The 26,992-nt window shown below is 40.4% G+C and overlaps 3 protein-coding genes and 1 long non-coding RNA gene across 7 annotated transcripts; 2 read left to right on the top strand and 2 right to left on the bottom strand.

Annotated features, from left to right (window-relative positions):
* The first annotated feature begins 2,260 nt into the window (after positions 1–2,260).
* LOC104423250 lies at positions 2,261–4,107 on the top strand. Its single transcript, XR_721374.3, has 2 exons — positions 2,261–2,534; positions 3,617–4,107. It is a non-coding gene; the product is annotated as an uncharacterized LOC104423250 (long non-coding RNA).
* Positions 4,108–5,647: 1,540 nt separating this feature from the next.
* Positions 5,648–6,664, bottom strand: LOC104424201 (fasciclin-like arabinogalactan protein 14). The gene has a single exon (XM_010036568.2). The coding sequence runs from the start codon at positions 6,662–6,664 to the stop codon at positions 5,648–5,650; it is 1,017 nt and encodes a 338-aa protein (XP_010034870.2).
* A 2,513-nt stretch (positions 6,665–9,177) lies between these two features.
* On the top strand, positions 9,178–13,844 carry LOC104423249 (ubiquitin receptor RAD23b). Of its 4 annotated transcripts, none has more exons than XM_010035753.3 (12): positions 9,178–9,432; positions 9,842–10,003; positions 10,448–10,489; positions 10,580–10,701; positions 10,782–10,823; positions 11,496–11,673; positions 11,751–11,882; positions 11,964–12,032; positions 12,406–12,453; positions 12,568–12,677; positions 13,068–13,146; positions 13,231–13,844. In XM_010035753.3, the coding sequence occupies exons 1-12, from the start codon at positions 9,367–9,369 to the stop codon at positions 13,345–13,347; spliced, it is 1,167 nt and encodes a 388-aa protein (XP_010034055.2). In that variant the 5' UTR covers positions 9,178–9,366; the 3' UTR covers positions 13,348–13,844. The 4 variants fall into 4 exon arrangements, with proteins under 4 accessions (XP_010034055.2, XP_010034057.2, XP_010034056.2 ...); XM_010035754.3 differs by having other exon boundaries at positions 9,179–9,432; positions 10,451–10,489; XM_010035755.3 differs by lacking the exon at positions 10,782–10,823.
* A 1,732-nt stretch (positions 13,845–15,576) lies between these two features.
* LOC104424200 (spermidine hydroxycinnamoyl transferase) lies at positions 15,577–17,830 on the bottom strand. Its single transcript, XM_010036567.2, has 2 exons — positions 17,258–17,830; positions 15,577–16,380 (listed from the first exon to the last, which is right to left on the bottom strand). Exons 1-2 carry the CDS (start codon positions 17,828–17,830, stop codon positions 15,577–15,579), a joined length of 1,377 nt encoding a protein of 458 aa, XP_010034869.2.
* Between the last annotated feature and the right edge of the window lie 9,162 nt (positions 17,831–26,992).

The following is a 26,992-nucleotide window of genomic DNA, read 5'->3' as shown; positions in this document are numbered from 1 at the left end:
TTCAGACATAGTTTCTTTTGCTTCGAATTCATTATTAGGGCTAATTATGGGGAGTTTATATGCAGACGTGAGACTCGGATTATGCTGATCAAAGAAATGGGCCTAACAGACCCTCGCATTCAGACACAAAAGAAATGCACACAGGCTTCTGGAATGTGATGATTATGCCGTTGGATAGAGGCACGAAGGTTTGAAAAAAGTTCACTAAGCCCCCACCAACCCACCACCACCTAACCTATCTTCCTTCCCAACCATTGAGAAGCTCTTTCGCCTTTTTCCTAAGTCACACCGTTTCACATTCCACGATACGTCCCTTTCCTGTTTTGAAAAACATTGAAAACCAAGCACCTTGCGGTCCACACCGTGTCATCTGATTCAGTGCCCTGTTGGGTTTAATCACTCCACCGCCCCACCTTTCATGTGCCCCAAGCTTCTGAAGCCCTACTAGCTTTGCCAACACCAAATCAAGAACTTTCCAACGCTCCTGAGAGAACAAGCACCTGCTCTTTTGGACTTTCGAGATCTTCCCTCTTTCAACTTTTTAACTCTAGTTCTTCTTTATCCTGTAACTTTAATTTCAGATGTATTCTGTCCCAAGATAACGGTTACAAATGTATGGTACCAAAGCAGACAAAGCGGGGAAAGATGGGGGTAAGGTCAACACTCAAAAAGAAAGTAAAGCATGCTAGATGACTGCATCACGCCACCCATTTAATTGGTTCGCATGATTTTGTTTTTTTTTTTTTTTTTTTGTTTTTCTTTCTTTTAATCTCAATGAAAGGAAAATCTCTGTTTATTCAACTAATCTTCTTTTGTTGCTTTCCAAACCATTCCTTGGACCCGGCTGTTGCCGACACTGCATCTAACACCTTACGTATAAACTAATAGTGAGAAAATTTGAGTATTTTGTCGCCCGAATTTTAAAGTAAGGAGCCGAACTGCCCTTTACTGAGCATCTAGCTGCACTTTCCATAGAATACAAAGGCCTGATTTGTGCTCTCATCAATAATTTTGACTTTAATTAACCCTGAAGACATTAGAAAGGAAAAAGGAAGTCTAAACAGGAAGTTGTCCACATCCATTGTTCCACGCGTGGCTTCTCAATTTGAAATTTTTTGGGAGGAAGCTGCATCAACAAGACAAGTTGTGATGATTCGATTTGATTAAGTTTGGAATCGCTTGACTTGTTTTAATTATCACACAATCAGTTAACTTGTGTTTTAGTATAGAGTTGAACATAGACGAGAGGCCTCGATTAGTCCTTCATTGGTAGAATGTGCAACCAATATAGACCTTCGATTCATAGCAAAACGAGTTGTCGGTATTCACTTATTTCTTGATCAATCGTTCAAATAATTCTTGACATTGCAAACATTTGAGCTTGAAATAAAAAACATAATGCTTTCAACTATGTTTGTACAGTTAGTTCTATATTCATCCATATTAAGGAGCAATCACAAAATTTACTTGTGCCCCCACATACTCCGTGAATTTATCTCAATCAAGCCAAAACTGATTAAGGTATGAGGAGATCAATGTGGAATTGAATCAAGTAATCAAACGAACCATACCAAAGAGTTAAAAGGGCAAACAAAATTGTTATCAAACTTGTTTATGATCAAAGTCCATATAACAACCCTAGACAATAGATGCAGTTCAATGGCCCGAAGAACATTCCGGTTTCGGTTATGACTTATCTTAAAGTTTCATCTAGTAATTTATAGTGCGTTTATTAATGAAAAATGAATAATTTGAAAAATAATATCCAAAAATAAGCATTTGTATCGTTTATAAAATTGAATGAAAATATTTAAATATGAATTGTTATGGATAATGAAACATTTTTCATTTACTAACTATTCCAAGTAATACAAGCTTTTACTTTTAAGAATTTATATTTTAAATCATTCATTTTCGCAAAATAAACGTGGTATTGACTTGGTCTTAAACTTCATCGAGACAAATATAGAGAGTCGGAAGATGAGGGTACTTGTTGGGAAAATCGAGAATAAAGGGGCTCAAATGAGATAGAGCAAAAAAATCCGAGGCTCATATTGAAAGATATGGAGATGACATGTCTCCGTTGAAGAAAATTCGGTTATAACAGGAGCGCGAGGCTAGCCCCCCTAAGAAAGTGATAGGCAATATCCCTCTCTCTCTCTCTCTAGATGCCAAGTTCTTTTTAGCTTACTGCCTTGCTTTCTTGCTGATAGAGTTTATATATATATATATATATATTCAGAGGGTGATGGAGTGTCTCCCCAGGTTCTATTTTAGCTGAGAGAGGGAGAGAGAGAGGGAGAGAGAGAGAGAGAGAGAAGGAGAGGGGGAGAGCATGTCTTTTGGAAGGATGAAGAGAACAGTGGGTGGCAGCTGATGAGCTGAAACTGTGGGATTGATGGTGTTGTGGTGGAGATCAATATAAAGAGGAGAAGGAGAAGGCAGAAAGGTGGATGGAGTGGTGGAACAAGCTCCTCTCTCCTGTCCGAAGAGCTTGGCTCGCTCTTTCTCTCGCCTCAAGCCTCGCCATCACCGTGAGTCCTCTCTCTCTCTCTCTCTCCCCACCTCTGTAGTTTCAGTGGGGTGATATGATCACGGACAAGTTGAATACAAGCTTCAGATCTTGACGTCTGTTCTTCTGGTTTCATTTGCTGCTCGGTCTTTTAACTCTGTAAAATTTGAAGAAAGAAAAAGAGAAAAGAGATTTTAATCATTTACTTCTTCACAAAGTAAAGATCGCTTCATATTTCCCTTTTCTTTTTATGTATATTCTGTCCTGGAAATAATTATTGGTGGTCTAGAAAGACTTTCATGTTGACTTAACATAGGGTAAGCAGCTTCTATTATTAACTTTCTTTTTTTGTCAAGACTTCTGTCAATAACTTCAAACCCCACATTGTAGAAAAAGGACCTTGTTGCGTCAAAAATCAAAATGCCACCAAGCTGAACTCAAAAGTATCATCTGTCTATTACTGTTGATCCCTGGAATTAGACTTACAAACTCGGTTGTTTCGGTTAAGTTTCATGTTGTGTCAATGAGACTCTTGCAATGACCATTTATGTCTACTTTCTATATCTGTGCTTCAGTGGTATTTGACTGAATCCCTGGAAATTACTACTGATCTGTGAGCGAAAATCACCAGTATCTTTATCCTTCACTGGTATTTATTTAAAAAAAAAAAATAGGTTATGGTAATTTTTTCAAAATTCTTAGTAATTCCATGTCAGCAGCTTCCATTAGTTTCGGACTCGTTAGCAAATTGTGGGTTTGTAGAATCCTTCCCAAATCCTTGGAACATATACGAAAGAAGAAGATGAAGGAACGTAGCTTGATTGCACCGAAAGGGATGGATTCCGAGATGAGCATCGGCATAATTCCTAGACCAGCTGCTATTCCCAGATTTTTCCCTGTTCACTTTTTCAGAGAATATATATTGTGCATCAGGACCAATCTTTTGTTACGATCCATTAACAACGCACTGAATAAATGCGGACAAAGTTGTCTGTCGATACAAGGAAAAGTTGTAGTCTTTTTTCTTGGTCACTCGAAAGTTTTGCTCTTTCTGACTTTAAGTTCAAGAACATAAGGAGATTTTCTTCTTCTGCTCCAAATCAGGTGATGGACTTTTGAAGCTTCACCATGACATTCAGACATGTGAGTACGAGGACGTGCAGGTCATGTGGGAAATGCTACAAAGATCGGAGCTGGAGCAGATTGCAAATAAGTCCAAAGGCAAGCAACGCCCTTTCTGGAGAGTCTTTGTATGGTCTAGCCACAGCTCATTGGTAACATTATCTGCAGATCATGCTTAACAGGCACGAAACTTCATCTATCACAAAGTTTCGGCATGGCAGCATCACCATTTGACAGAGGACAGAGAATTGAGACATGCGTACTCTGTATCTATAGATTAGTTTTGTAAATGTATGTGAAAGAGAGAAAGTTCTGTAGATATGTCGCATTGTAATAACTCCACATTCAACTTGATCGACATCGACACACAATGGGAAGTGGCTTGTTACAAACTCCCTTCTTTTAGTGCCATGTACTGAAAATAACAGAACAGAAGCAACAGCAAGGGCGTGCAGACAACTAGCTTACCATCACTGGCACTGCTTCAAGTCATCTTAAATGTTTCGATTTTCTTTGCAACAATCAGCATTAATGCTCCCGTTCAGCAATCTGTCATTTTGACTTGACCGGATAAGAAAGAAATACATAAAAGTAAAGATCACACAGGTATAATATGCAATTAAGGCAGGCTTGCTTGTGGAAAGTTTTCATTAGAAGTTTTGAAGCCAATACTTCCGTCTGAAGTTATATATGATCCTTAAGTCTAATGCAGTGTAGCCTGCAATGGTACTGGAGCATTTCCAAAGAACAGCTGCAAGCTGAAACAGTGCCATAAATGGGCCAAAGGTTCGGCAGATAACAGAGACTCGAGAAAGCTGCATACCTGTGTACATATGCGGACGACCATGCCTAAAATATGACCATTTCTGAGAGTAACAAAAAAGAAAAACACCACAGCAAAACCAGCAGACAAAACAAAAACGCTCTGCAGTATAAAACTCGTGGCCAATTTATGTGGGCCGGCTACTAATATATAAATATACACGCACCAAATTCTTTCCAATTCAATGAGCTTTATTGCGGCTTTTGTGAAGTTTTACGCCATTTGGACTTGCCAAGTCAAAAGGTCTAAGCTTCAGAATTTTTTGTTTCTTTTTTCTTACCTTTCACTCCCAAAAAAGTCAGTTTATACTAGAGAGAAGACATCAGCTTTGCTGCTTCGACTTGTAGCTGACAAAGATAGTATTGACAATATATGTACTTCTTTTGATATAAAATACATACCATTATTGCGCGTGGCTGTTGAGAGAGAGAGAGAGAGAGAGAGAGAGAGAAAGGGATATTTGTAATATCAACAGCAAATCAAACCATAATCAGGAGGAGAGTACAGCATAATCTCCTTCTAAAATCAAGAAGAGAAAATGACACCACCCAGTCAATTTACTATGTTAAATATGTATCAATGCATTCCCACATAAATCCTGCACAGATTTTTGTATACTCCAAGTACTTCCTCCCTTGAAACTTAACAATTGCTTTTGATAATTCACTGGACTTGGGTATGTTCAATCCGCATGTCACCTGTTCTCAAACTTTTAGTTTGATTGCAATCATTGGAGATTGTTGAGATCCGTGTTAAAATTCAGCTTCGAATAGTTTACAGCATTCATTTTCTAACCCCAGTCTTTTGGTCCTTTCTAGTTTATGCACATTGATCGATTGTATTCTTAAACAATTAGGAAGTAGATAAGCAATTGCCAATATTGCTAGCAGTCACTCTAAGACTGACATGGATTTTCACATTCACCATGAAATATTAGAGACGCCATTAGGCAATATAATAAACACATGGCAACGACCAAAGAGATGTTGAATTAGCGGTAGCAGTTTTTACAGGAATCCAATAACTAAGATGAAGAATCATTAGGAAAAAACATGTAATTCAGAACATTTAATAACGATACCTGTAACAGCTGACTACATCACTTTGAAATGTAAAAAAGGCAAGCAACTAAGCTCCATATTTACGGCAGGAGACAGCAGTGATCTTCTAATGTTTCTTCCTTACATGTCCTACCACGTTTTCAAAGCCAGATACCAAGTCATTGTGACAAGCAGTCCTACACCTCCTGCACGGCCAACACCATAATCTCTAGGGGCGCCAGATTTGTTTCCTCCCGGTGCATCTGCTGCTGGATCATCCGCCGCAGGGCCATTGGCACCTGCAGGCCCGTCGGCACCGGCACCTGCGGGGCCATTGGCAACACCACCTGCGGGCATGGGAGGTGAACCAACCGGAGCCTCTGTTGCTGGAGCATTGGCACTTGTTGGTGAACCTCCAGCAGCTGCATCCGATGGTGAGGCAGCTGGTGGGGTTGCTCCACTCCCGTTAGATGGGGGAGTCGCTGCTGCAGCCGGAGTTGGTGCCTTTCCAGACTTTGGTGGTGCAGCACCAGGAGACATTGTTGGACTTGAAGCGGGCACGGGGGATTTACCTGGGCTAGGACTTGCTGGTGCTGGGGATGGTGGTGAGGAAGTTGAGTTTGAGCCAGAACTAGAATTAGTTTTCCCTATATTAGGAGGCACTATTGCACTGCTTATTTGTAAGACAGATATATTGAATGGTTGAGATGTGACAGATTTCACTAAGTTAGCATGAACGCTTGATCCTTGCACGGCCGACCCAAATGCAATCCCACCGCTGCTCGAACTGGTCACATTGAGAAAACCCTGTAGGCCAACAGCCCGTCCACTTGCCTGTAAAAGCGTGGTGAGAATTGCTGTTTTATTCGGTAATTGTTGAAGTTTCTGCGGATCATAATAGTCGAGCACCACAAGGAGACTCAAGATGTCTTTGACAGTTTCCGCCGGGTTCCCCGACAATGCGGACATGCCGCTGTTGTCCACCGCCAGGACGGTAATGGATTGTCGTGCATTGATCGCACTGGCAACCTGAGATAGCGTGAGGTCATTGTTGAAGGTGCTGAATTCGGGGTATTTGCTTAAGATATTGGTGATGTTAAAGGCAGTTGCAGAAGATGGGAGAAGGAAAAATAGGAAGAGCAAAGAATGCAAGGAGTTGAGAGACATGTTTAAAAGTCGCTGTAAAGGGAAGGAGATAAAGCATGGCGATGTGCAGGCGAGCTTTATATCGGAATTGGTGGATTCAAGACGAGATCCTTAGTCCTTTATGCCGAACATGAAGGAAGTTTGTCCGGATTAAAATGAGCAGATATGGAGATTATTTAGGTAGTTAAGCCAGGTGGCCATTCAACAAGTGCATTTGCAACTACCGCCTAAAAATAGGGCATCTTGACCTCGGACACTCATTCACCTTCTACTTTTAGCACCTCATCCATTGCCATGTCGTCCTCCCACAGTCGGTCGATAATTTGCCGAGGGCACCTGGTGGAAGGAAGAAACTAAACACCGAGCTAGAGCCCTCAATGCAATGAACGGCTAATGGTGTATGAGCAGAATGATTTCGAACCGTCTTTACTTCTGCAATATAACACCATATGATGCAAACTTATAATAACCAAACCAGTGTAATGTGACCCATTCGCGGCATGTGGAGGCAAGTTACTGCGCATTTGGGCAAAACTTGGTCGCCCACGGGCCTCCGGAGACCTCCATCTTTAGCAGATTGCAGACCATCCTAAAGAAACTTGCCCATGAGTTCATGTAGGGTGAAAGTCACGGCCTGCTTTCGAGTCGTAAAGATACACTTATGGCAGAAATCGCTCCTTAGATAAGAATGATAAGTTTTGGGAAACACGTAATGGTATGGATGTTTCGTCAGCGGATTCGAATCCACCATGTCACGGACTCTCGATCTTTTGTCAAAACGGTTCCTCCAGGATTATGCTGCTGTAGAATTCAGACCCGGACCGGCCACAAGACTGCAGTGCGCATTGTATGACGACCAAGTCTACGAAGATTCATCATTGAATCTGATATCCAAGTGAATACTGGTGCCTGGAAATCTAACTTATGAACATCAATTACTTCTTGAACTTGATAAGCCAATTATCGACCCACCAAAATCAGTATGCAAACATTTCAGGAAGGTGGTGATGATTTGTATGGCGAAATGTTTCTAAACTCACTGGTCGCGTAATGGAACGAGCAGCTGGCCTGAAAAACGAATAAAAAGGAGTGAGTTTTAATCCTACTCTTTCAGTCAAAATGAATCAATACTTACTATTGCTTCAAATTCAGGACTGAAAATGCAATGATAAATCTTTTCTTCTTCTTTTTTGACAAGAATGTAATTTTCAAGATATCCTCTCAATTAAAAAAAATTGGAATCTTCTCGTTCAAATTGAATAGTATCGTATGTTATTTTTAAGAGAAAAGATCACAAAAACCCCTAAATTTTGCTCAAAGTGACCAATTTATCTCAAACTTTTTTTTATGACATAAAAAACTCCAAACTTTGCAAACCGTGACACATTTATCCTACTAATGGCATTTTTGTCTTATTTTTTCTGTTTTTTTTTTCTTCTTCTTCTTCTCTCTTCCCTCCGTCGGCCATGGCAAAGCCGGCGGAGAGAAGCCAACGTCCTGTGAGGGGTGCCCTCGCCGGACCCAACCAAGGGCGGCCCTCACTCAACGATGGCAAGGGTGGCCTTAGCTAGCCTAGGCGAGGGTGACCCTCGCTCGACGCTAGTGAGGGCAGCCCTCGCCAGACGCCGACTTCCCTCCATCATGGTTGGCGGAGGGAAGAGAGAAGAAGAAAAAAAAAGAAAAAAAATTAAAAAGTAAAAAGACCAAAATGCCCTATAGTTTAAGGTAAATATGTAACATGGATAGAAGTTCAGGGTTTTTTGTGACATGAAAAAAAAATTTGGGTAAATATGTCACGGTTGGCAAAGTTTTTGATTTTTCATGTCACAAAAAAAAAGTGTGGGGTATCTTAAGCGTGACGTCAGGGTGGTGGGTCATTTGCTAGCGTTGCCCCAAGGTTTACCCATCGGCCGGCTGTACGGGTTCCCTGGATATAAAAAAAAAAAAAATGTGAGGTAAATTTGTCACTTTAAACAAAGTTTGAGGTTATTAGTGGTCTTTTCCCTATTTTTAAAAACAAATATACGAGGGTTGATTAAAGTCATCTCTTGACTTGCATATTATATGCTATCAATTTTTATTATTGATAACAATTTATATTTAAATATTTTTGTAGATGATAAAAATATTTTTGTTCTTTCATAAGAAACAAAAGCTATTATTTTAACAAAAATACTTTTTAAAATTATTCATTTTATGCAAAGCAAACAAAGCAAATCCCTTTACTTTCATTCTGTACGCTACTAATTTTCATTATCAATAAATTTTTTGAATAATATTTTCATAGATAATGAAAATATCTTTATATATTCATTTTCATCATTTAAAAAAAAATTCAAATCATTCATTTTTTTTTTTTTTTTTAGGACGCAAACATAGCAAAGGCATCAACCCGGGGAGCAGTTGAGGGACAGGCATAAGCAATGTTCCAATTGCCCTAAGGAAAACCGAGGGGCATGACGAGCACGTGCGGGGCAGGTGCGGAGGGCTTCTCCTCTTCTTTGCAACAAAGGACAGACACAAAGACGATGACATACAATTCATACATACGCAAAGACAACGTACGCGCACACGCTCTCCCCCCTTCTCTCTCTCTCTCTCTCTCTCTCTCTTCTGCGGGACTAAAGAGTTTCTAGGGTTCTGTACTTACTTCGATAGCAAGCTAAGCTGCAACCGGAATTGCGCTCCTCCCGGTCGATCCCTCTCCCGCCGATTCGGCCGCCATGAAGCTCACCGTCAAGACGCTCAAAGGCACCAACTTTGAAATCAAAGTGCAGCCCACCGACACCGTGAGTTCCTCCTCCCCCCCCTTTCCCGTCCCTTAGGTTTTCCAATTCCCGCTGCCGGAACCTGGGTTCGCTTTACTTCCGTCGATTCCTATTGCAAAATGCGAGCTTTTAGAAGATTGAGGTTGTCCGTAATCTGGAATTCTCGGTCGTCCGCTCGGAAAAATGAGTTTTTTTTTTTTTTTTGCTCGGAGGATGCGAGGGTTTTTTTCTTTTTTCTTTTCGACCCCGCATTAGTTAGCGCAATTGTTGGGTGGGGATAATGGGTAATTGTTGTTTTTGCTGGTATTATATTGATGCGCGTGGATTTGGCAGGAGGGTGGTATTGCCTTGTGAGTATTGTTGTTTGTGTTCTGATTGAGACTCCTTTGTTCTTTTCTTTTTTTTTTTTTTTTTTCCTTGGTTAATATAGATAATGGCTGTCAAGAAGAACATTGAAGATGTACAGGGGAAGGACAACTACCCGTGTGGGCAGCAGTTGCTGATTCACAACGGTAAGGTATTGAAGGACGAGACCACATTGGCTGACAACAAGGTCTCTGAAGATGGCTTCCTTGTTGTCATGCTCAGCAAGGTAAATCATTACCTGCCTTAAGTTTAAGTATGTGAAGCAATTTGTTATGTTTCGTGCGTACTATGTGCCAGCATTTAGAAGTTGCATAGAATTGATTTACGTAGTTGAACTTAAGGATCACTGGGTAATCGGAGGAAGCTGCCAGCTGTAGTTATGTTGGCTCATACTTGGTATTGCAGCATAATGTGTGCTATCTGAGAATTCTTGATTTCTTTTCTTCCCTCCCTGACTTGTGATGAATTAGATATCTATAGATATATTTGCATGGTGTCTTATGTGCTCTTTTCTTTCATTCTTTCTTTCTAATCAGAACATTATCTTGCATTTTGACTGATGTGAGTTGTTATGTCGATGAGCAATATCGGCACTAGTTTGTCATCCCCTAGCTCCAGCTTGAAGCTGACCTACGAAATCCCTCTTTCTTTTTTTCATCATTTTGTTTAGCAGAGCAAGATTTCAGGCTCAGCTGGCACTTCGTCCACACAGGTATACTCTTTTCTGTCTTTCTTTTTTTCAGATAATGTAGTGATTCAGTTCTTGGTATATGAAAGGTTCTTTTTTTGTTTGTCAAAACAGCCTGTTTCTACCACTGCAGCAACAACTGCAGCAACCACTGCAGCAACCACTGCTGCAACCACTGCAGCAACCACTGCACCTTCTAACCCTTCTCCAGCACCTGACGCCCCTGCACAAGCACCGTAAGATTACATTTTCTTGACAGTAATGTTTTGTTCAACTTACCGAATTAATCCCATACCCTCTTTGATAATGTTTACAGTCCTTCAAAGGGCACATCCACTTCAGAAGGGTCAACAGCTAAGTATGGGAGATCTCTCTCTATTTGATACCCTGATTCCTTTAATATTGCAAACTCATACATTGTAGTTGGTGACATGCAATATTAAATATACTTGTGAATGAGCAGCTTTAATGATATTGGTGGGGATACCAGTTAGTATACTGGCAGAATTAAACTTCCCAAGATTAATTCCTGTGAAGCTGGTTAATGTTGGTACAATCATTAAGATGAGTTAATATTTAGATCCTTGTTGAAGATTGTTGTAAGACAACATGGCTTTGTGTTTATGTTACCTTGGTCCGGTCTTAGCTTGGTGCTTGTCTCTCCCATAGCCTCTCTCTCTTGCATGCCGAGAGACTGCTAGGTAATTTTAAGTGGTTTCATGCTAGAATTTAATGGAAAAGAAGCCGAATATGAATGCTTTAGCATATCCTTGAAACACAGCATGGGTAGTTTGAGGATCAGAAGTTGAGGAGCAAATGTGGATTTAAATTATCAATTTCGCTGTCCGTTTTGGCCAAGCAGAATTAGTGAGTAATAGGTGGAATGATAATAGGGAAGACAATACTGTGGCAAATTCATAATGGTGAGATAATATGCAGCGGCAGTGATTGGTGTTATGGTTGATTTATAATTACCTTATCATAGGTTACCTGATGACTTGTAAATCACTCTGTTATCTCTTTGTTGCAGTGTGCCTTCTGACGCCTACAGTCAAGCTGCTTCCCATTTAGTTGCTGGAAATAATCTGGAGGAAAGCATCCAGCAATTAATGGACATGGGTGGTGGGACCTGGGAAAGAGAGATGGTTGTACGTGCTCTCCGAGCTGCATACAATAATCCAGAGAGAGCAGTGGATTATCTATATTCTGTATGTCTATTGGGCTGATGATGGTTTTTTGCTCTATATTTAGTCTTCAGTCGTTTCTAATGTCTTCCTATTTCCAGGGTATACCGGAATCAGCTGAAATTGCTGTACCTGGGGTTCATCCTGCTAGTCAGGCAAATGAAGCAGGTGCAGCGGCACCTGTACCTACATCTGGGGCACCTAATACTTCTCCTTTAAATTTGTTTCCTCAGGTAAAGTTTGTTTTCTTAGTGTACCTGGACAATTTAGGTTTCGGAAGCACAATAGTTTCCAGAAAGTAAATTGTTTTGCAGGAAGCACTGTCAAGTGCTGCTGCTGGTGGTGGACTTGGAACGCTCGATTTTCTTAGAAACAATCAACAGGTATCGTTACCTTTGAGTATCTCCTAATGTATAAAAAAGTACTTGTAGTTTCAGTTTGAAGAGCTGAAGCTTTAGGATATTCTTTTTCACTGGTCTGTATTTTGTCAGTTGCTGGTGACTATATAATTTACTGTGGGGAGCCTAAGAAAAATAAAATCTAGGTTGACATCATGCGTAAGCTTTGTGGATTTATATACTGAATATCAAACATCGAATGTCAGTTATACAGCGTTCGTCTTTTTCTTTTCCACAAAAAAAGAAAAATGGTTTCTATAGGTACAAATATGTATAATACTTACAGGTAGTTATGGATCAGGTGTTAGGATCTTTGAAGTGGTCTGATATGGTTCTTTCTTTTCCTTTTGCATTTCAGTTTCAAGCATTGCGTTCTATGGTGCAAGCAAATCCCCAGATTTTGCAGGTCTGAATTAGCTATTTTCTTGTTTTCTTTATTTTTAGTGGACACAGCTCTAGTAAAGTAAATTCGTCTAAGGTAATGATGATGGATGTGATCTACTTTCGTGCTTGATAACAGCCCATGCTTCAGGAACTTGGAAAGCAAAACCCTCAGCTTTTACGATTGATACAAGAGCACCATGCAGAGTTTCTTCAGTTGATAAATGAACCTCTTGATGGGTCCGAAGGGTAAGCAATAGATGTTTAGATAACTGGACTCGTATAGGTCTTCTTTTGCCAGATTAGAATGCAACACCCAAATGTTGGGAGTCCAGCTGATACCCTGATTCCTGAGATTAGTCCCATCTCACCTCCCTCACCTACAATTAGAAAGTGAATTTGCTTCTCATTTTTATGTTTTTTGGCAGTTGGGTAAAAAAAAAAAAAAATTTGCATAGAGTGGACTAATTTGTATTTGTTCACCCTTAATTTTGAAGCATTGTGAAGCCTGTTTGATATCATTTGCTGACAGAGAATTCTGTGGATTGCCCTTTGGGTTTGAGAAAAGGCTACCTATTATTGAATATATTCAATGAAGGGTATCACTGGGAAAATTCTGATGGTTTGACTTCCCTGTAGGGATATATTTGATCAGCCTGATCAAGATATGCCTCATGCTATAAATGTAACGCCAGCTGAGCAGGAGGCCATAGAGCGGGTATGCTTCCCATTTGGATTCGCTTTGTCAGTTTTGCTCATTGCACCTTTGTCGTAGCATTGTTTTAATTTTGTTTGTTCACAGCTTGAAGCAATGGGATTTGACAGAGCCCTTGTCATCGAGGCATTTTTGGCTTGTGACCGGAACGAGGAATTGGCGGCGAACTATCTATTGGAGCATGCTGGAGATTTTGAGGATTGAGCAGCGACTTTTTTCCTTCAGGCTTATAGTTTTTCCTTAGAGTAAATTATATCCTCGAAATTTTTTTCTTTTTGGGTCTGACATGTCGACTGCTTGGTATTTCATTGGTTTTCCGGACAATCTTCCTCCTCCTTGTTCTTATTCTTCTTCTTCAGTTTTGGGGGGAGGGCAAAGGCAATTTGAATTTCTTTTTTGGCTCTCAAATTGTTCTGGGCATTGGAAGATTTAACTGGGTATGTATGGAATGATTCTATGGACTTCTTCTTTTATGAAGGAAAGATGGAAGAGGTCACATGAGGCTGAGTGTTCATGTCCTTAGTTTACTGCTGGATGACAACATAAAGGATGAAGGACTGATCTTTGCTGGGCGCTGTTAAGGGGTGAACAAATGTTGTCAACTTGACATTGTTGGTTGGACTAGTTTGTGTCTACATGACTGCTAAATACGAGAAAACTGGAGATTACATTGAATCAATGAATTCTGTTTTTGATCTGGACATGAAGTTGCCTTGTCCCTGAATGTTGATTGCCTCTGCCTGATTCAACAGTTTTCTCCTGCTGAATAGCCCTGGATGTTTTGATGTGCACTCTTTGGCCTACAAGGAGTGTTATATAATTAACTTCCTGAATCTCAAAATTCACAACATCGAGATTGTGATTGGGCTCTTATTTTTGGCGTATAGCCTTTTGAGAGATTTTTTGTCGGTTGCTCTCTTCCACTTGTGTTACGAGGAAGTATGTCAGTGAAGATAAAGCTAGAGAAGCAGCCTATCAAATGAATTTTCAAGGGACAAAGGCAGGCACTTTCTTTTCTGGGTCCCTCTTCAGCCTTCTCCACTGGATTCAGGAACATAATTTTAGAAGTGGATTCGCAAGCTTTACTGAAAACGTTACCACTTGTACGACGAGAGGATTTATGTGGCAATAATCTAATTATGCGGATACGGAGTTTGGTCGTCGATTTTCCATGTCAACTAGTGGTCTTGTCCATGCCTACAGAGAAGGCAGCCGATATGTTGATGATCCGTTGCCATATTTTTGTTATGCATACAAACCCGAGACGTTAGTTTGTGGACACGCCGCTCTATGGGCTGGTGCCTTTCTTGTTAGGCCATTGGATAGGAGTCAATTTACCCTCTAGTGTTATCAGGGGATTTAAGGACTCAGGCCCTCCTCTGTTACAGGAAAAGAAGTTCTATGTTTGTGTAAACAATAATTAAGCAAAGCCGGAAACATAGTGAAGGACCCGGGTTAAGAGCAACTAGAGGAGAATAGGGCCTTGTTTGGTCATTGGCCAAACAGTGTCTAAATCTAATTTTTTTTTCATTTTTTGGAATAAAAAAGAATAGAAATCCGTTTAGTAAATTTTTTTTTTTTTTTGAGAACAAATTTGTTCCAAGAGATAGATTTGAAACATAATCCAACAAATTAAAAAAAAAAAAATAGCTTCTTTGCTCCTAGGAACAACTTTAGAATCAAATCAATTTTCTTTTAATTTCACTTTTCTTTTTCCTTTTCCTCTTTTTCCTTTTCTTTCTTCTTTTTTTAAGTACTTTTTTCCTTTTCCTCTCTCTGCGCTGAGTCTCCACTTTCCAATCAGATTGCAACTCTATCTTGTGTCGGCTAGATTGTGCGCATCCATCGGTCCTTGGGTTAGAGAGGAGTGTTGTGCTTTATAATTAGGGCGATGATTTCTCTTGGCTATGCGAAGAACTAGGATGGCTGCTCGATTGCCCAGGCTATTGCTTTTGTTGTTTTATGTCCGGTTTTTGATTCCCTCTTTTACGAGGCGGGAAATTTTGGTGCCTGGGGGCATCAATGGGGGCAACGTAGGCTGGCCTGTTTTCCCCCCCGAGGGAGACGGGGATGAGAATGTAATGCTTGCTATGAATGCCGTGCTAAGTGCCGACAGTAGTGATTATTTGCATGTGAGGTGGCAATAGGGATTTCGGACGTATTTTTATAGAATTTCAGGACGCAATTTGAAGACTTTCTCTTATATCAATATTTTTTATCTTATGCATTTTCAGTTATATGATTGTTTCTTAAATGCCAAACTTCTTATATATAGACGCCTGAAATAATATAAACGGCACTTCGTTATTCAAAATAAACATTATCTTTTGAAATTATTTTCTAAGCATATCTTCCCCTGCATCAAAAAAGCTCCGGATTTAACAATATATCGACCGAAAGCTTAGCAATATTAAACATTAATCAGCTCATCAGTTACTCGACGATATCCTTATAGAAGAACTTCTTGAAATCCTCCATGTGCTCTATTTGCAAGCCCACGGTCACCAGCAAGCCACCGGCTTCCTCAAGACTTGGAATAACCACACATTCGCCGTCGTATTCGTGGGTCGCAGGCGCCATGTGAATCTCTCTCCCCCACCCGAAGTCAAGGCCGTACACCATTAACGACAGCCAGCTGCTCACCCCGAGATTAGGGTTTCCATAGAAAGCCCCTTGAGTGCTTCCTAGGATATCCAGCTCCTGAAACCTGGTCAGGTCCGGTTGTCTCCGGATGTGCTCAATGGCCGACTTGAAATGGTCGTGGGTCACTGCCTCAATGACCTCTCGAATCTTGCTCGAGGTGCACCCGAGCGGGCTGGACACCAACTCGCCGGATGTGCCAGCAGCGGCCACTTGCAAGACCGCATTGCCAAAGAATCCGGGCTTTAGGGGTGGCCGCAGGCGACTGCGGGCATCCACGTAGAAGTAAAGCGAGGTCGCCTGCTCGGGTCTGTGTTTGCGTGCCTTGCACGCACACCGCCATATGTGGGCGGCCATAATCTCAAATCGGGTGTAGGGGCGTGGGTGGTGGCTGGGTCGGTCCTTGTTCGCAGCCTTCTTTAGGGTTTCAACTTGGGTTTTCGTCACCCTTAGAATGGCCATGGTGGTCTTCTTCTTGCGCTGTTCTAGGTTGTCAGTGTGGCCAATTAGCAATGGCGGGTCGTTGAACTCGGGGTGCTCCAAGTTCGGCGGCGACCGCAGCGTGCTGGATGGATCTTCTTCACCCGCCCATAAAACCTTGTTGAAAAAAAAGAAGAAAAAGTCATGCAAGTGATTACAATGACTGAAGTTATAGAATAAGAGGCTACAAGAACTTACATACAATATGCCAATTTCTTGGTTTTGGCTTGGAAATGTTATGACTATAGAAAATGTTCATTACAAGCACTCACGCATGCTCTACGCGCTTGCGCAATTGCTTTTCTGAAGAGCTAGTACTTCAAGTATCAACTTTGTAAATAGACGAATGTCATGGATGAAATCATCTTCTTAGTATTTATGTAAAAAGTGTCTGATTGATATGTAAAGCGAGCAAGAAAGATATCGAAAATTGATAAGGAAGATTCCAATTGAATTATTTACCAATCCAAAATCGAAAAAAAAAAAAATTGATAGTAAAAAACAATCTATTAGAATTATCCGATGGGGAAGCTCGGGAATAAAATTGCAAATGCAACTTGATGTAAAAACACATTTGAGAACATGTAAATTATACAAATTTACATTAGCACTGCCGGATAAACAGGCCATAACACGTTGCCATTTATCAAATGCAAATTAGGGGAGTAGTAAACAGGGCACAATAAAAATATGAAATGAGTTTAATAGTTCTTAGCCGAGCATGATATTTCTGCAAATTTAATGGCTTTGAAGAAATAGACACCTCCTTTGATCGATGGCGGCAAAAGCAAAAACTCCATAAATAATGATAAAAAAAAAAAAAGCATTAGGAACTAAAAAAAGGTGGAGAAGGTGAAAGGAGACAAAGAAATCACAAAATTCAATTGCATAGATGTAAACTGTTCTCAAAAGGAGCTTCATTGTTGCTTGAAACCCAAAAAAGATTTGGATGCTCTAGTTATCGAAAGGAAAACTCTTTAAATCAACAACTAACCTTTTTATCAAAGTACGGCTCAACATTCAGTGGCTCACCACGGGCAAGGCGGGCCCACTCATCCAAAAAATAAGTAGCACTCAGCCCATCAGTAACCACATGAGATATACTGACACCCAAGGCGAGCCCCCCACACTTGAACTTGGTGACTTGAACTAGCAATAGCGGTAGCTCATGGAATGGCATAGTGTAGTCCAAGCTTGGCACAATCTGTTCGTACTCCGGACCTGGACAAAAATCGCCCAAGTCACTGAGCTCGGCTTCCGATTCGGCCTCAATTAGTGGGACGCCCATGGCATTGCAATCAAGTCGAAGCCGTCCCCCATCGAGCCACCTGAGCCTTCCAGCGAGCGGATAGAACGGGACCAGCACGCGGCTCAATGAACCCCGGAGAGTGCTGAAGATGGCATCGGCCGGGTGGAGCCATTCTGGGGGCGGTTTGTAGAAGTAAGTAGTGGGCGTATGGGTGATGATGCAGATTTGATCCAACTCCGAGAGTGGTAGGTGGCCACTCCACGTCTCTGTCTCGGGCTTTATGGTGTAAGTGCCCCGGTACCTCACACGCATGGACATTTCGTTGGATTGTTCTAGAGATGATTTTGCAAGTGTAGACAATTCGAGAGAGAGAGAGAGAGAGAGAGAGATGGGATCTTGGAGACGTATCATGGTTTATAAAGAAAAAAGAAGGAAATGAAAGAGTCAAAAACTTGGAAGTTCCAACGGATCAAGTCTCTATTCTGTCTCCCAATGGCAATATATCCAGGTTACCATTTGAAGTGCTAACCCATATTCAGTCAATCTAAGTGGTATACAATTCAAATAAGAGGGTTGGTGACAATTAATGACATACTACTAGAAAATATGTCTAAAGAGAGTTGTTGACAATTAATGAGGTACAATCTATGATATATTGCCAGAACTAATGGAAGGGTCCCCTTCTTTTCTACTCTCTAGATGTAAGCTTATTTGAATCGTTCCTCTATGACTCGATTTTGATGCTGCAATTAATTAATTAATGTAAGGTCTATTTTCCCCTTTCTTTTACGCTAATATTATTCATTCACTGGAAGCTCTACAAATTCCACTACCTACATTATATCAAAATGCCAATTTACAAGTTTTATACGCACATGCATTGCGGTGATTAAGGACACAATGGAAAGATGTTATTGGAGTGAGATATTTTCCTCTAATAAAGCATAATGATTTTTTTCTTGGGACTCCATTCTTTTTTTATTGCACTATAGTGTTGAAAATATATCTCGATTTTGAACCCGAAAGGGAAAGTTTTCTAATTCAAGTAGGTTTCCTATTCTAGATAAGTTTCCTAGTTGGAGAAGGTTTCCTATTTTGAGTTCAATTTTTGCCTATGTATACGCGAGTCACTAATCTTTTCACTTATCGCATAAGTGGAAGCCAAGTATATAAAATCAAACAGACATTACAGGAGTGGATGAATGCCATAGTGGAAACAAACATCATAATTTTCATTTCATACATCGTTTATATACATGGGTGTTATCATCACGGCTACATCTAGGAGGTCAAAAAGATATACTACTTCCACTGGCTATCAACATAGTCACCATAACTACGCCCACAATTGAAAACATCGTGCATCACCCATATGCACAGTCTTATCCCAAAAGTGTCAAGACTGTGCCCAAAAATGGATCCTAATAACATCTCAACTCCCTCCACTACTTCTCACTACTGCCACCCTCATTGCCATTACTGTCCTACCGATACAGCAATGGACCTATAAGGAGTCCCCCAATCTTTGCATATATAGCCACAAAACAATAAGGAATGCGACCATCAGGCAAACCTACGTCTACCCATGACATGGCCATATATTTCATGAAGATTAGTGAGGGGAACGCTGCATTGGTAAACTCCACCAACCATCCCTCAAAATCTACAGATGCTCCATATCGGGATAAGGGGGTTGCGGGATAAGCGGTCATAACTAATGATCTAAAAAAGTTAAACATCAACAAGGGTGAGCTAATGCACAGCAAATAAAATATCCAAAATTCTATACTATACCATTATCCCTTTACACATACAAATAATCTGTCTAAAACATACTACTCCCTCAACAATCATGATATAGATAGTACTATAAGGGATTAACTAAGATTAGGTAGATTATAACAACAAGGTGGCTACCTCAAGTATGCTATTGTCATGACATAAAGACCCGACGACTCGAAAAACGACTCGACCACACATGCGCTTAAGGTTCACATGTTTTAGTTCTCACTTTTTCAATCAATCTTTTCATTTCAAGACTCACGGATTAGCTGGTTCACTATTCAGTCTGCACAAGGAATTCCCATCTAGCGGATTACGCCAATTCACTCTCTTGTCTATATCGGCTTTATGGTTCATTGTCCATGGCATCTTAGTTTGCTGTCCGAGGCATCTAGAGTTCATTGTCTCTAGGCATCCCGACTCTTACGGGATATCGTCGGTTCACTGTCCGATTGTATTCATTGCCATGAGATCTTAATCACAATTCATGCATAGTTATCTTGTCTTTAAGCATGCGGACATCACGCCTAAGGAGACTTAGCACAATTCAGTGTACCATTCTCAAAACCAAATTCTAGATGACGATTCACACATAGTACTGTCCACTTGACTTACTTTTGTCAATCCTCGCACAATTGCAATAAATCGGGATTGGACAATTAACACCATTTCAAGTCGACTCACTACTAAGTTCGACAAACCAAGAACCCATTCTCAATGCACGCCTACACACCTTTCGACGAATCAAGAACTAGTTCCATCACAAAATTCACATGTAGGGACTCGATTGACGTGAATTTTACCAGCCATGCACTAAAGAAGTGACACCACCTTGCGGTTAAACCGACTCACGACTAGTTGAGACCTCCCAACACCTTCGCCACAACATGCAAGAATAAATTCAAGACTAAAACAATCAAATTGAAAGCCTAATGACCTGCAATACCTAGTGGCACCTCAAATGTTGTAACCAACCCAAGATGACAGGAATTGAGTGCCACAAACACATTAAAGGTGGAATTCTTCGAGCCATGCAACAAGCAATTCAAAATAGCATAGAAGATGAAGGAATCCCACTTGCCTCAATGCTTTGACTACGAAAATCGAACTTCAATTCACAAACCTTCCTGGCGTCGCTCAGCACAGCTCGGCGTCTGCAATTTCTTGAGTGAGATTGAGAGAGATGAAGGAAAGGGGGCAAAAGGTGTAACTGAAAATGAAAGAGGGGGAGTGAGAGAGAGAGATCATGTTAATCCAATCTTTGGCCTCTTGCATGAAAGGCCGTGAAAGAAGTCGAAAAGAAGGGAAAACGAGAGAGAAGAAGGGGGGAAATTTTCTTTGTATTTCTATATATTACTTTACTCAATGTACATAATCAATATTATAGTACAAAACATTTGTAAAGAAAAGGCAATGATATACTCTACAAATCATATCCGATATTGGTTGATCCTAGTTGATCCATTAATATCCGGATGATTCTCGCATATCTTCTAATATTCCCGCGTATCTTCCAACACTCCCTCTCAAGCTGGTGGCATGTAAATATCCAAGACGCCTAGCTTGCTCAAGAGATACGCATGCTGTCTTTGACATAAAAGGTTTGGTGAAGACATTTGCTAGTTGTTCTTCTATTCCAATCCCTTGTGTCTCGATCATTCCTTGCTAGATTTTTTCTCAAGTGCAATGACAGTCCACTTCTATATGCTTTGTTCTTTCATGCACAATGAGGTTTGACGCAAGTTTGAGGCTTGCATCATTGTCGCAAAATAATTTGATCAGTCCTTTAACTTGTACCCCAAGATCCCAACGTAATCCTCGTAACCACACTATTTCACATGTGGTTTTTGCCATAGCACGATATTCTGCCTTTGCTGAGGATAATGAAACAGTTGGTTGCTTCTTTGTCTTCCACGAAAGTAAAGAATCCCCCAATTTAATACAGAAACCGGTTATGGATCTTCTGCTCATCAGACAGGTTGCATAATCCGCGTCACAATACGTAGTTATTTTCCTATCGCATTTCCTGGAAAGAAGAATCCTAAGTCCAGGACATTTCTTCAAGTACTTCACCACTTTTAGTGTAGCATTCATATGAGACTGCTTTGGTTTGTGCATAAACTGACTAAGTGTCTGCATTGCATAACTTATGTCTGGCATGTTCATAGTCAAATATATAAGCTTCCCAACAAGTTTCCGATAACCCATGGATCTCTGAGTACGGGATCAGCTTATTGAGATAGTCCAGCATCATAATCCATTGTAGTCAGCTTGACATTTTGCTCGATTAGAATTACAACTGGCTTAAATCCCGATAAACCCGCTTCTGATATAATTTCCAATGCAAAATTCCTCTGGTTGAGGGAGATTCCTTGGTCTGATTATGCAATTTTGATTCCAAGAAAATACTTTGGCGAACCTAGATCTTTAATGTGGAAGATAGAATGCAAATATTCCTTGAAACCTTTGATAACTACTTCATCATCATAATAAGCCATATATATATATATATATATATAAGTATATCATCTATATATATCATCAAGTAGATAGATGACGAACCTTTAGTCAATGTAAAAATAGCATAATCAAATCTGGACTATTGAAAACCAGCGGCTATCAGTGACTCAGCAAATTATACGTACCACTGTCTGGAAGCTTGCTTAAGTCCATACAAGGATTTGCGGAGGACAACATACTTTATTCTCTCCTTGTCTCCGTAACCTTGTGGCACTTCCATATAAATTTCCTCGTCTAAATCTCCATGCAAGAAAGCATTGTGAACATCCATATGATGTAATGACTAGTCCTGAAAAGCCGCTACTGAAAGAAATGAGCGAATTGTAACATCTTTGGCTATCGAGGAAAATGTTTCGTAATAGTCAAAACCTTCCCGTTGTGTGAAACCCTTAGCCACTAATCGGACTTTGTACCTTTCAATTGATCCATATGCACGATATTTGATTTTGTATACCCATTTGCATCCAATTGTTGCGATGCGGAGGTAGGGTAACAAGTTCCCACATGTGATTATTCATTAAAGCCTTCAATTCTACTTCCATGGCCTTCTGCCATCATGGATCAATGCTTGCCTCATCAAAATTGGACAGTTCTTGCTCTTCGGAGATGCGAGTGATGCAACATCTATGTTCTAGAGATAATCGATTGAAGGAAACATAAGAAGAAATGGGGAAAAGAAAACCTGGTGAATTCTTGACACCACATATGTAGTCTATGATCCAAGTAGGTGGATGCGTGGTGTGTTTGGAGTGTCTTGGTGGATCATTCTCTAGGGGTAAATGAGTATTTGGATTTTCGACAGCAGCCGAGTCTTGAGGAACGACATCATCCTGACTTTGATCTTTCACTTCCATCAAGGGTGTCAAGTCCGTAGCTGATGTAGAAGAGTTCCTTGTATCTGCTAATGAATGAAGTAAAACATATCCTGGATCTTCAGTGGTCTCCTCGGTATGAGAAGTGTGAGAATGTCCATTGCTATATGTGCCTGATTCTAGAGCAGCAAATTGGAAAACATTTTCCTGGAATAAAACGTCTCCACTAACGGAAAATTCTCCTGTAGATGGATTAAATACCCATATTCTTACCTTTTACCAAAAAAAAAAAAAAAAACCCGATATCCCTTTTGTAGGCTGGGATATCCCATAAATATGCAACGACGAGTACGAGGACCCATCTTATCCCTAGGTCATACTATTGTGGCATAGCATAGACAACCGAAGATTTTCAGATGACCCAAATCTGGCTTCTTCCCAAAAAGCAACTCGAAAGGAGTTTGCCCATTAAGTATCTTAGTCGGCATACGATTTATCAAATAAGCTGCAGTCAATACACAATCCCTCCAAAAATTTTCTGGGATAGAGGCTTGAAATTTCAAAGCCCGTGCAACTTCCAACAGGTGACAATGCTTCTGTTCCATCACTCCATTTTGTTGTGGTGTATATGTACATGAGCTCTCATGTAATATCCCTTGTGATGAAAATAGAGCAGCACATTCATGATTGAAAAATTCTCTTCCATTTTTGTTCGTAATCTTTGGACAGTTTTCCCAAACTGGATTTTTGACAGAGAAAGGAAGGTCCTTAAATTGGACATAACTTGACCCTTAGACTGCATGAGAAATATCCATGTTGCTCTAGAATAATTGTCCATAATGGTAAGAAAGAACTGAAACCTGTCATGGTTCGATGTATGATATGATCCCTAGACATCAATATGTAGCAATGAAAAAATATTATTTGAATGACTTTTGCTCAATGGAAAGGGGCTATGCGACTGTTTTGCAAGTAGACAGATATGACATTGAGGATAGGGCAATGAAGAACTATGGCCCAATCTGGAATGTGAAAGGAAGTTTCTATCATTGGTTGTCAAATTACACAATGATTGTTTATTACAAAGAAAATGATCAAGATTTTTGGGTGAACTTTTCCAGAAAAATAATCATTCAGAGAGATTACTCTAGCCCATTAGTTTCCCAGTTGAAAGGGCTTGAAATAGACAGATATCAGCATTGAAAAATACTTGACATGAATTTTCCTTACAGGCTCTAGACACATAAATAAGGTTAAATTGGGAGTTTGGGATATAAATGACATTTGTGAGAACAATATGGGAGCTAAGAGTGATTGTCTTGTTATAGAAACATGAGTAATGTTTCCATTTAGCAATTGCACAGTAATAGGATTATCTAAATCTTCATGAATAATATAAAATAATCCCTTATCACATACAATATGGTCACTGGCTCTCGAATCAATAATCTAGGCATTTCTCGATATAGTATTAATCAAACAATGAGAAATGCTTGTAAAGCTACTTCCCCTTTTAGGAACCTCTAATTTTTGTAATGCCTGCATTAATTGTTGATATTCCCCATGTGTGAAAGGTTGATTCACATCTACCGATCCTATAAGTTGATAGGCTGCAGCTGATATTTCATTTCCCTTTCTTTTAGTTTTGCCGTGTAATTTTCAATAATTTTCAATTGTGTGGTGGGGGCGCTTGCAAAAATCACAAAATAATTTCCCCTTATTTTTAAAATTTGGCCCATAGGTTTTCGAAAAATGGGCACCGTTGGATCCCTTGGATCCGAAGCCATCTCCACCGTCCAGATTAACCAAGTAGCATGTGCCCTTAGAGCTGTTAGATCGCTGCGCTCGATCCTGACCGTCCATCGCAGAGCCTTTAAAGCCTCGTTGTTTAACAAACCCTAGCGACATATCTCGCTTTTTTTCTAGGGTTTTCTGCCCTTTCTCACTTCTTGCAGCTAGCGCCAGGGTCTTGGTGGCCTTGTTGTTCAACGAGGTAAGTCATTGGTTCTCCTCTTGCACCGCGAGCTAGAAGATCCAACCAAGGGAAGGTGCTGGCTCCATAGCTAGGATTTGCGACCTGAAAGTGAGGTAACAATCAACAAAAAACATGTGGCCTTCTCTTTGCCCTTCATCGCCTTGCATTGTTGAAGGGTCGTTTCAGGGTCCTTCGAGTTTTTCTTTAGCCGCTTCCAGCTCATTCCAGAGGGCTAAAAGTTTGTTGAAGCATGTCGTTACGGACATGTTTCCCTACTTCAGTTCACTAAGGGCTTGATGTAGCGAATTTTTTTTTGCTCGGTCCAGTTTCCCATACATTTCTCTGATGTTGTCCCAAATAATTTTCAAGTCTTCTGTGGGAGGCAAACCGATAGCAATTTCTAGGCTAATGCAATTTCCTATCCATGTTCTAACCAACTGATTGCACTTTTTCCATTGTCGCCCCATTTTTTCATCAGTTGGAATTGGAACTGTCCCATCAATAAAACTTTTTTTTGTCATTCGTGATGAGGGCTCATCGAAACTCCCGCGCCTAACTCGAATAATTTTCTGGTCCTATGAGAGGGTGGCTGATAAGCAGCAACTCCGACCCATTGTGGTGGAGACGTACAACGCGTTGCCGGGTTTTGGGCAACCCATGGTGGTCACGATAGGAAACGGCATAAAACCGAGTGGAAATCCCGAGTAGGGATTTGCACGTTGACTCACATTGAACCCGCCCAGAACTCTCGCATTCGAATTGCCTAACCTGTTAGGGTTTTTGCCCACATTGGAGGATCCGGTTGTTTTGAAGGGCCCGCCCTGCTTGCAGCTGGTGGGCCGCCTTGTATGTCATCTCTTCGAATCTGGCCTCTTGAAAATAGAAACATTTGGGCTTGGCCCATAGTACATGGGAAATGGCACCCACTGGTAGGGAGGCCCCAAAGTGGGCTGCCCTAGATTGGGTTGCCATGGAAAAAAATGCCCTACAATGGGCTGATCAACTCAACTTGTGGCATTCCGCACGGAGTCTTGTGCTCCTGAGGTAGGTGTTTCTACAGGAATTTGATCGTCAGCCATGGTGGCTTTTTCCTTTCCTTTGTTTGTTTAAAAAAATCTTCAAGGTACCGATTCCTACACCGGAGTGCTAACGCTTTTTTGCAGGTTAGCTTGTTTCTTTCAGTAGGCAATCATAAAACCAGAAGGAGAAGACAAAGTGGAAGAGATGAAAAACAGGTGTGCAACCTGCTCTGATACCATGAAAGAAGTCAAAAGGAAGGGAAAACGAGAGAGAAGAAGAGGGGGAATTTTCTTTGTATTTCTATATATTACTTTACTCAATGTACATAATCAATATTATGTGTAAAGAAAAGGCAACAATATAATCTACAAATCAGATTTGATATTGATTGATCCCGATTGATCCAATAATATCCGGATGATTCTTGCATATCTTCTAATTTGCGTATCTTCCAACGGGCCATTGGTGGCATTGGGTGGCAGTGTCAAGTGGCACAACCACAATGACAAGTGGTGAAGAGGAGAGGTGGCCGGCCATTGAAGAAGAAATGGCATTAGTCGTGTTCAATTTCATGTTAAGGGACTAAAGATTATGTCTATAATTCATCCAATTGATACTAAAAATTTCTCAGCTAAGTTATGGATCAAATACAGTTATTATTCAATCCCACTAATGACACATTTCCTAGCAATGCCAATTACCATTGCCAAATTCCATTTCTTAGCTCACTAATCGAATAGGCCAAAATCTAGACGTCATAATTCTTCCTTTCTTAAAAAATTCCATCCTCAAAATTTGAGATAGTACCTATTCATTCGAAGAGATTGAATAGAGACGTCTCATTTTCTCCTCACTTTCTCATGTTGCTTCCTTCATATTATGATATTGCCATGGGACTTTGACACTTGAGAATCCGTTCCCTTCGATCCATATTTGTCTTGGTTCCTTCATGTACTTAACTCTTTCATCCATTTCTACCGTCTTAAAATCTAAAATATGGGTAGGATCAGGTTGCTATTTCCTCAACATTAATACGTGAAAAACATCGCAAACATTAGATAACTTGGTAGTAAGGCTAACCAATACACCAATTCTCCTATCCTTTTGAGGATTTCAATAGTCCAATAAATCTTGGGCTTAATTTTCCTTTCTTTCCAAACCTTGATATGCCTTTCCTTGGCGATACTTCTAAAAATACATGATCCCCCATGTTAAATTCCAAAGGTCTTCAATGTTTATCGGCATAGCTCTTCTGTCAACCTTGAGCAGTTTTAAGTTGATCTCAAATGACCTTTATTGTGTCCAACTTGATTTGTACTAATTATGGTCTTGTCAATCTCCGTTCACCTACCTCGTCTCAATAGACAGGAG

Source organism: Eucalyptus grandis, chromosome 10, assembly GCF_016545825.1.
Source record: "Eucalyptus grandis isolate ANBG69807.140 chromosome 10, ASM1654582v1, whole genome shotgun sequence".
Taxonomy (NCBI): domain Eukaryota; kingdom Viridiplantae; phylum Streptophyta; class Magnoliopsida; order Myrtales; family Myrtaceae; genus Eucalyptus; species Eucalyptus grandis.
Note: the sequence above shows the minus strand (reverse complement) of the source record. Positions and strands in the feature narration are given on the sequence as shown.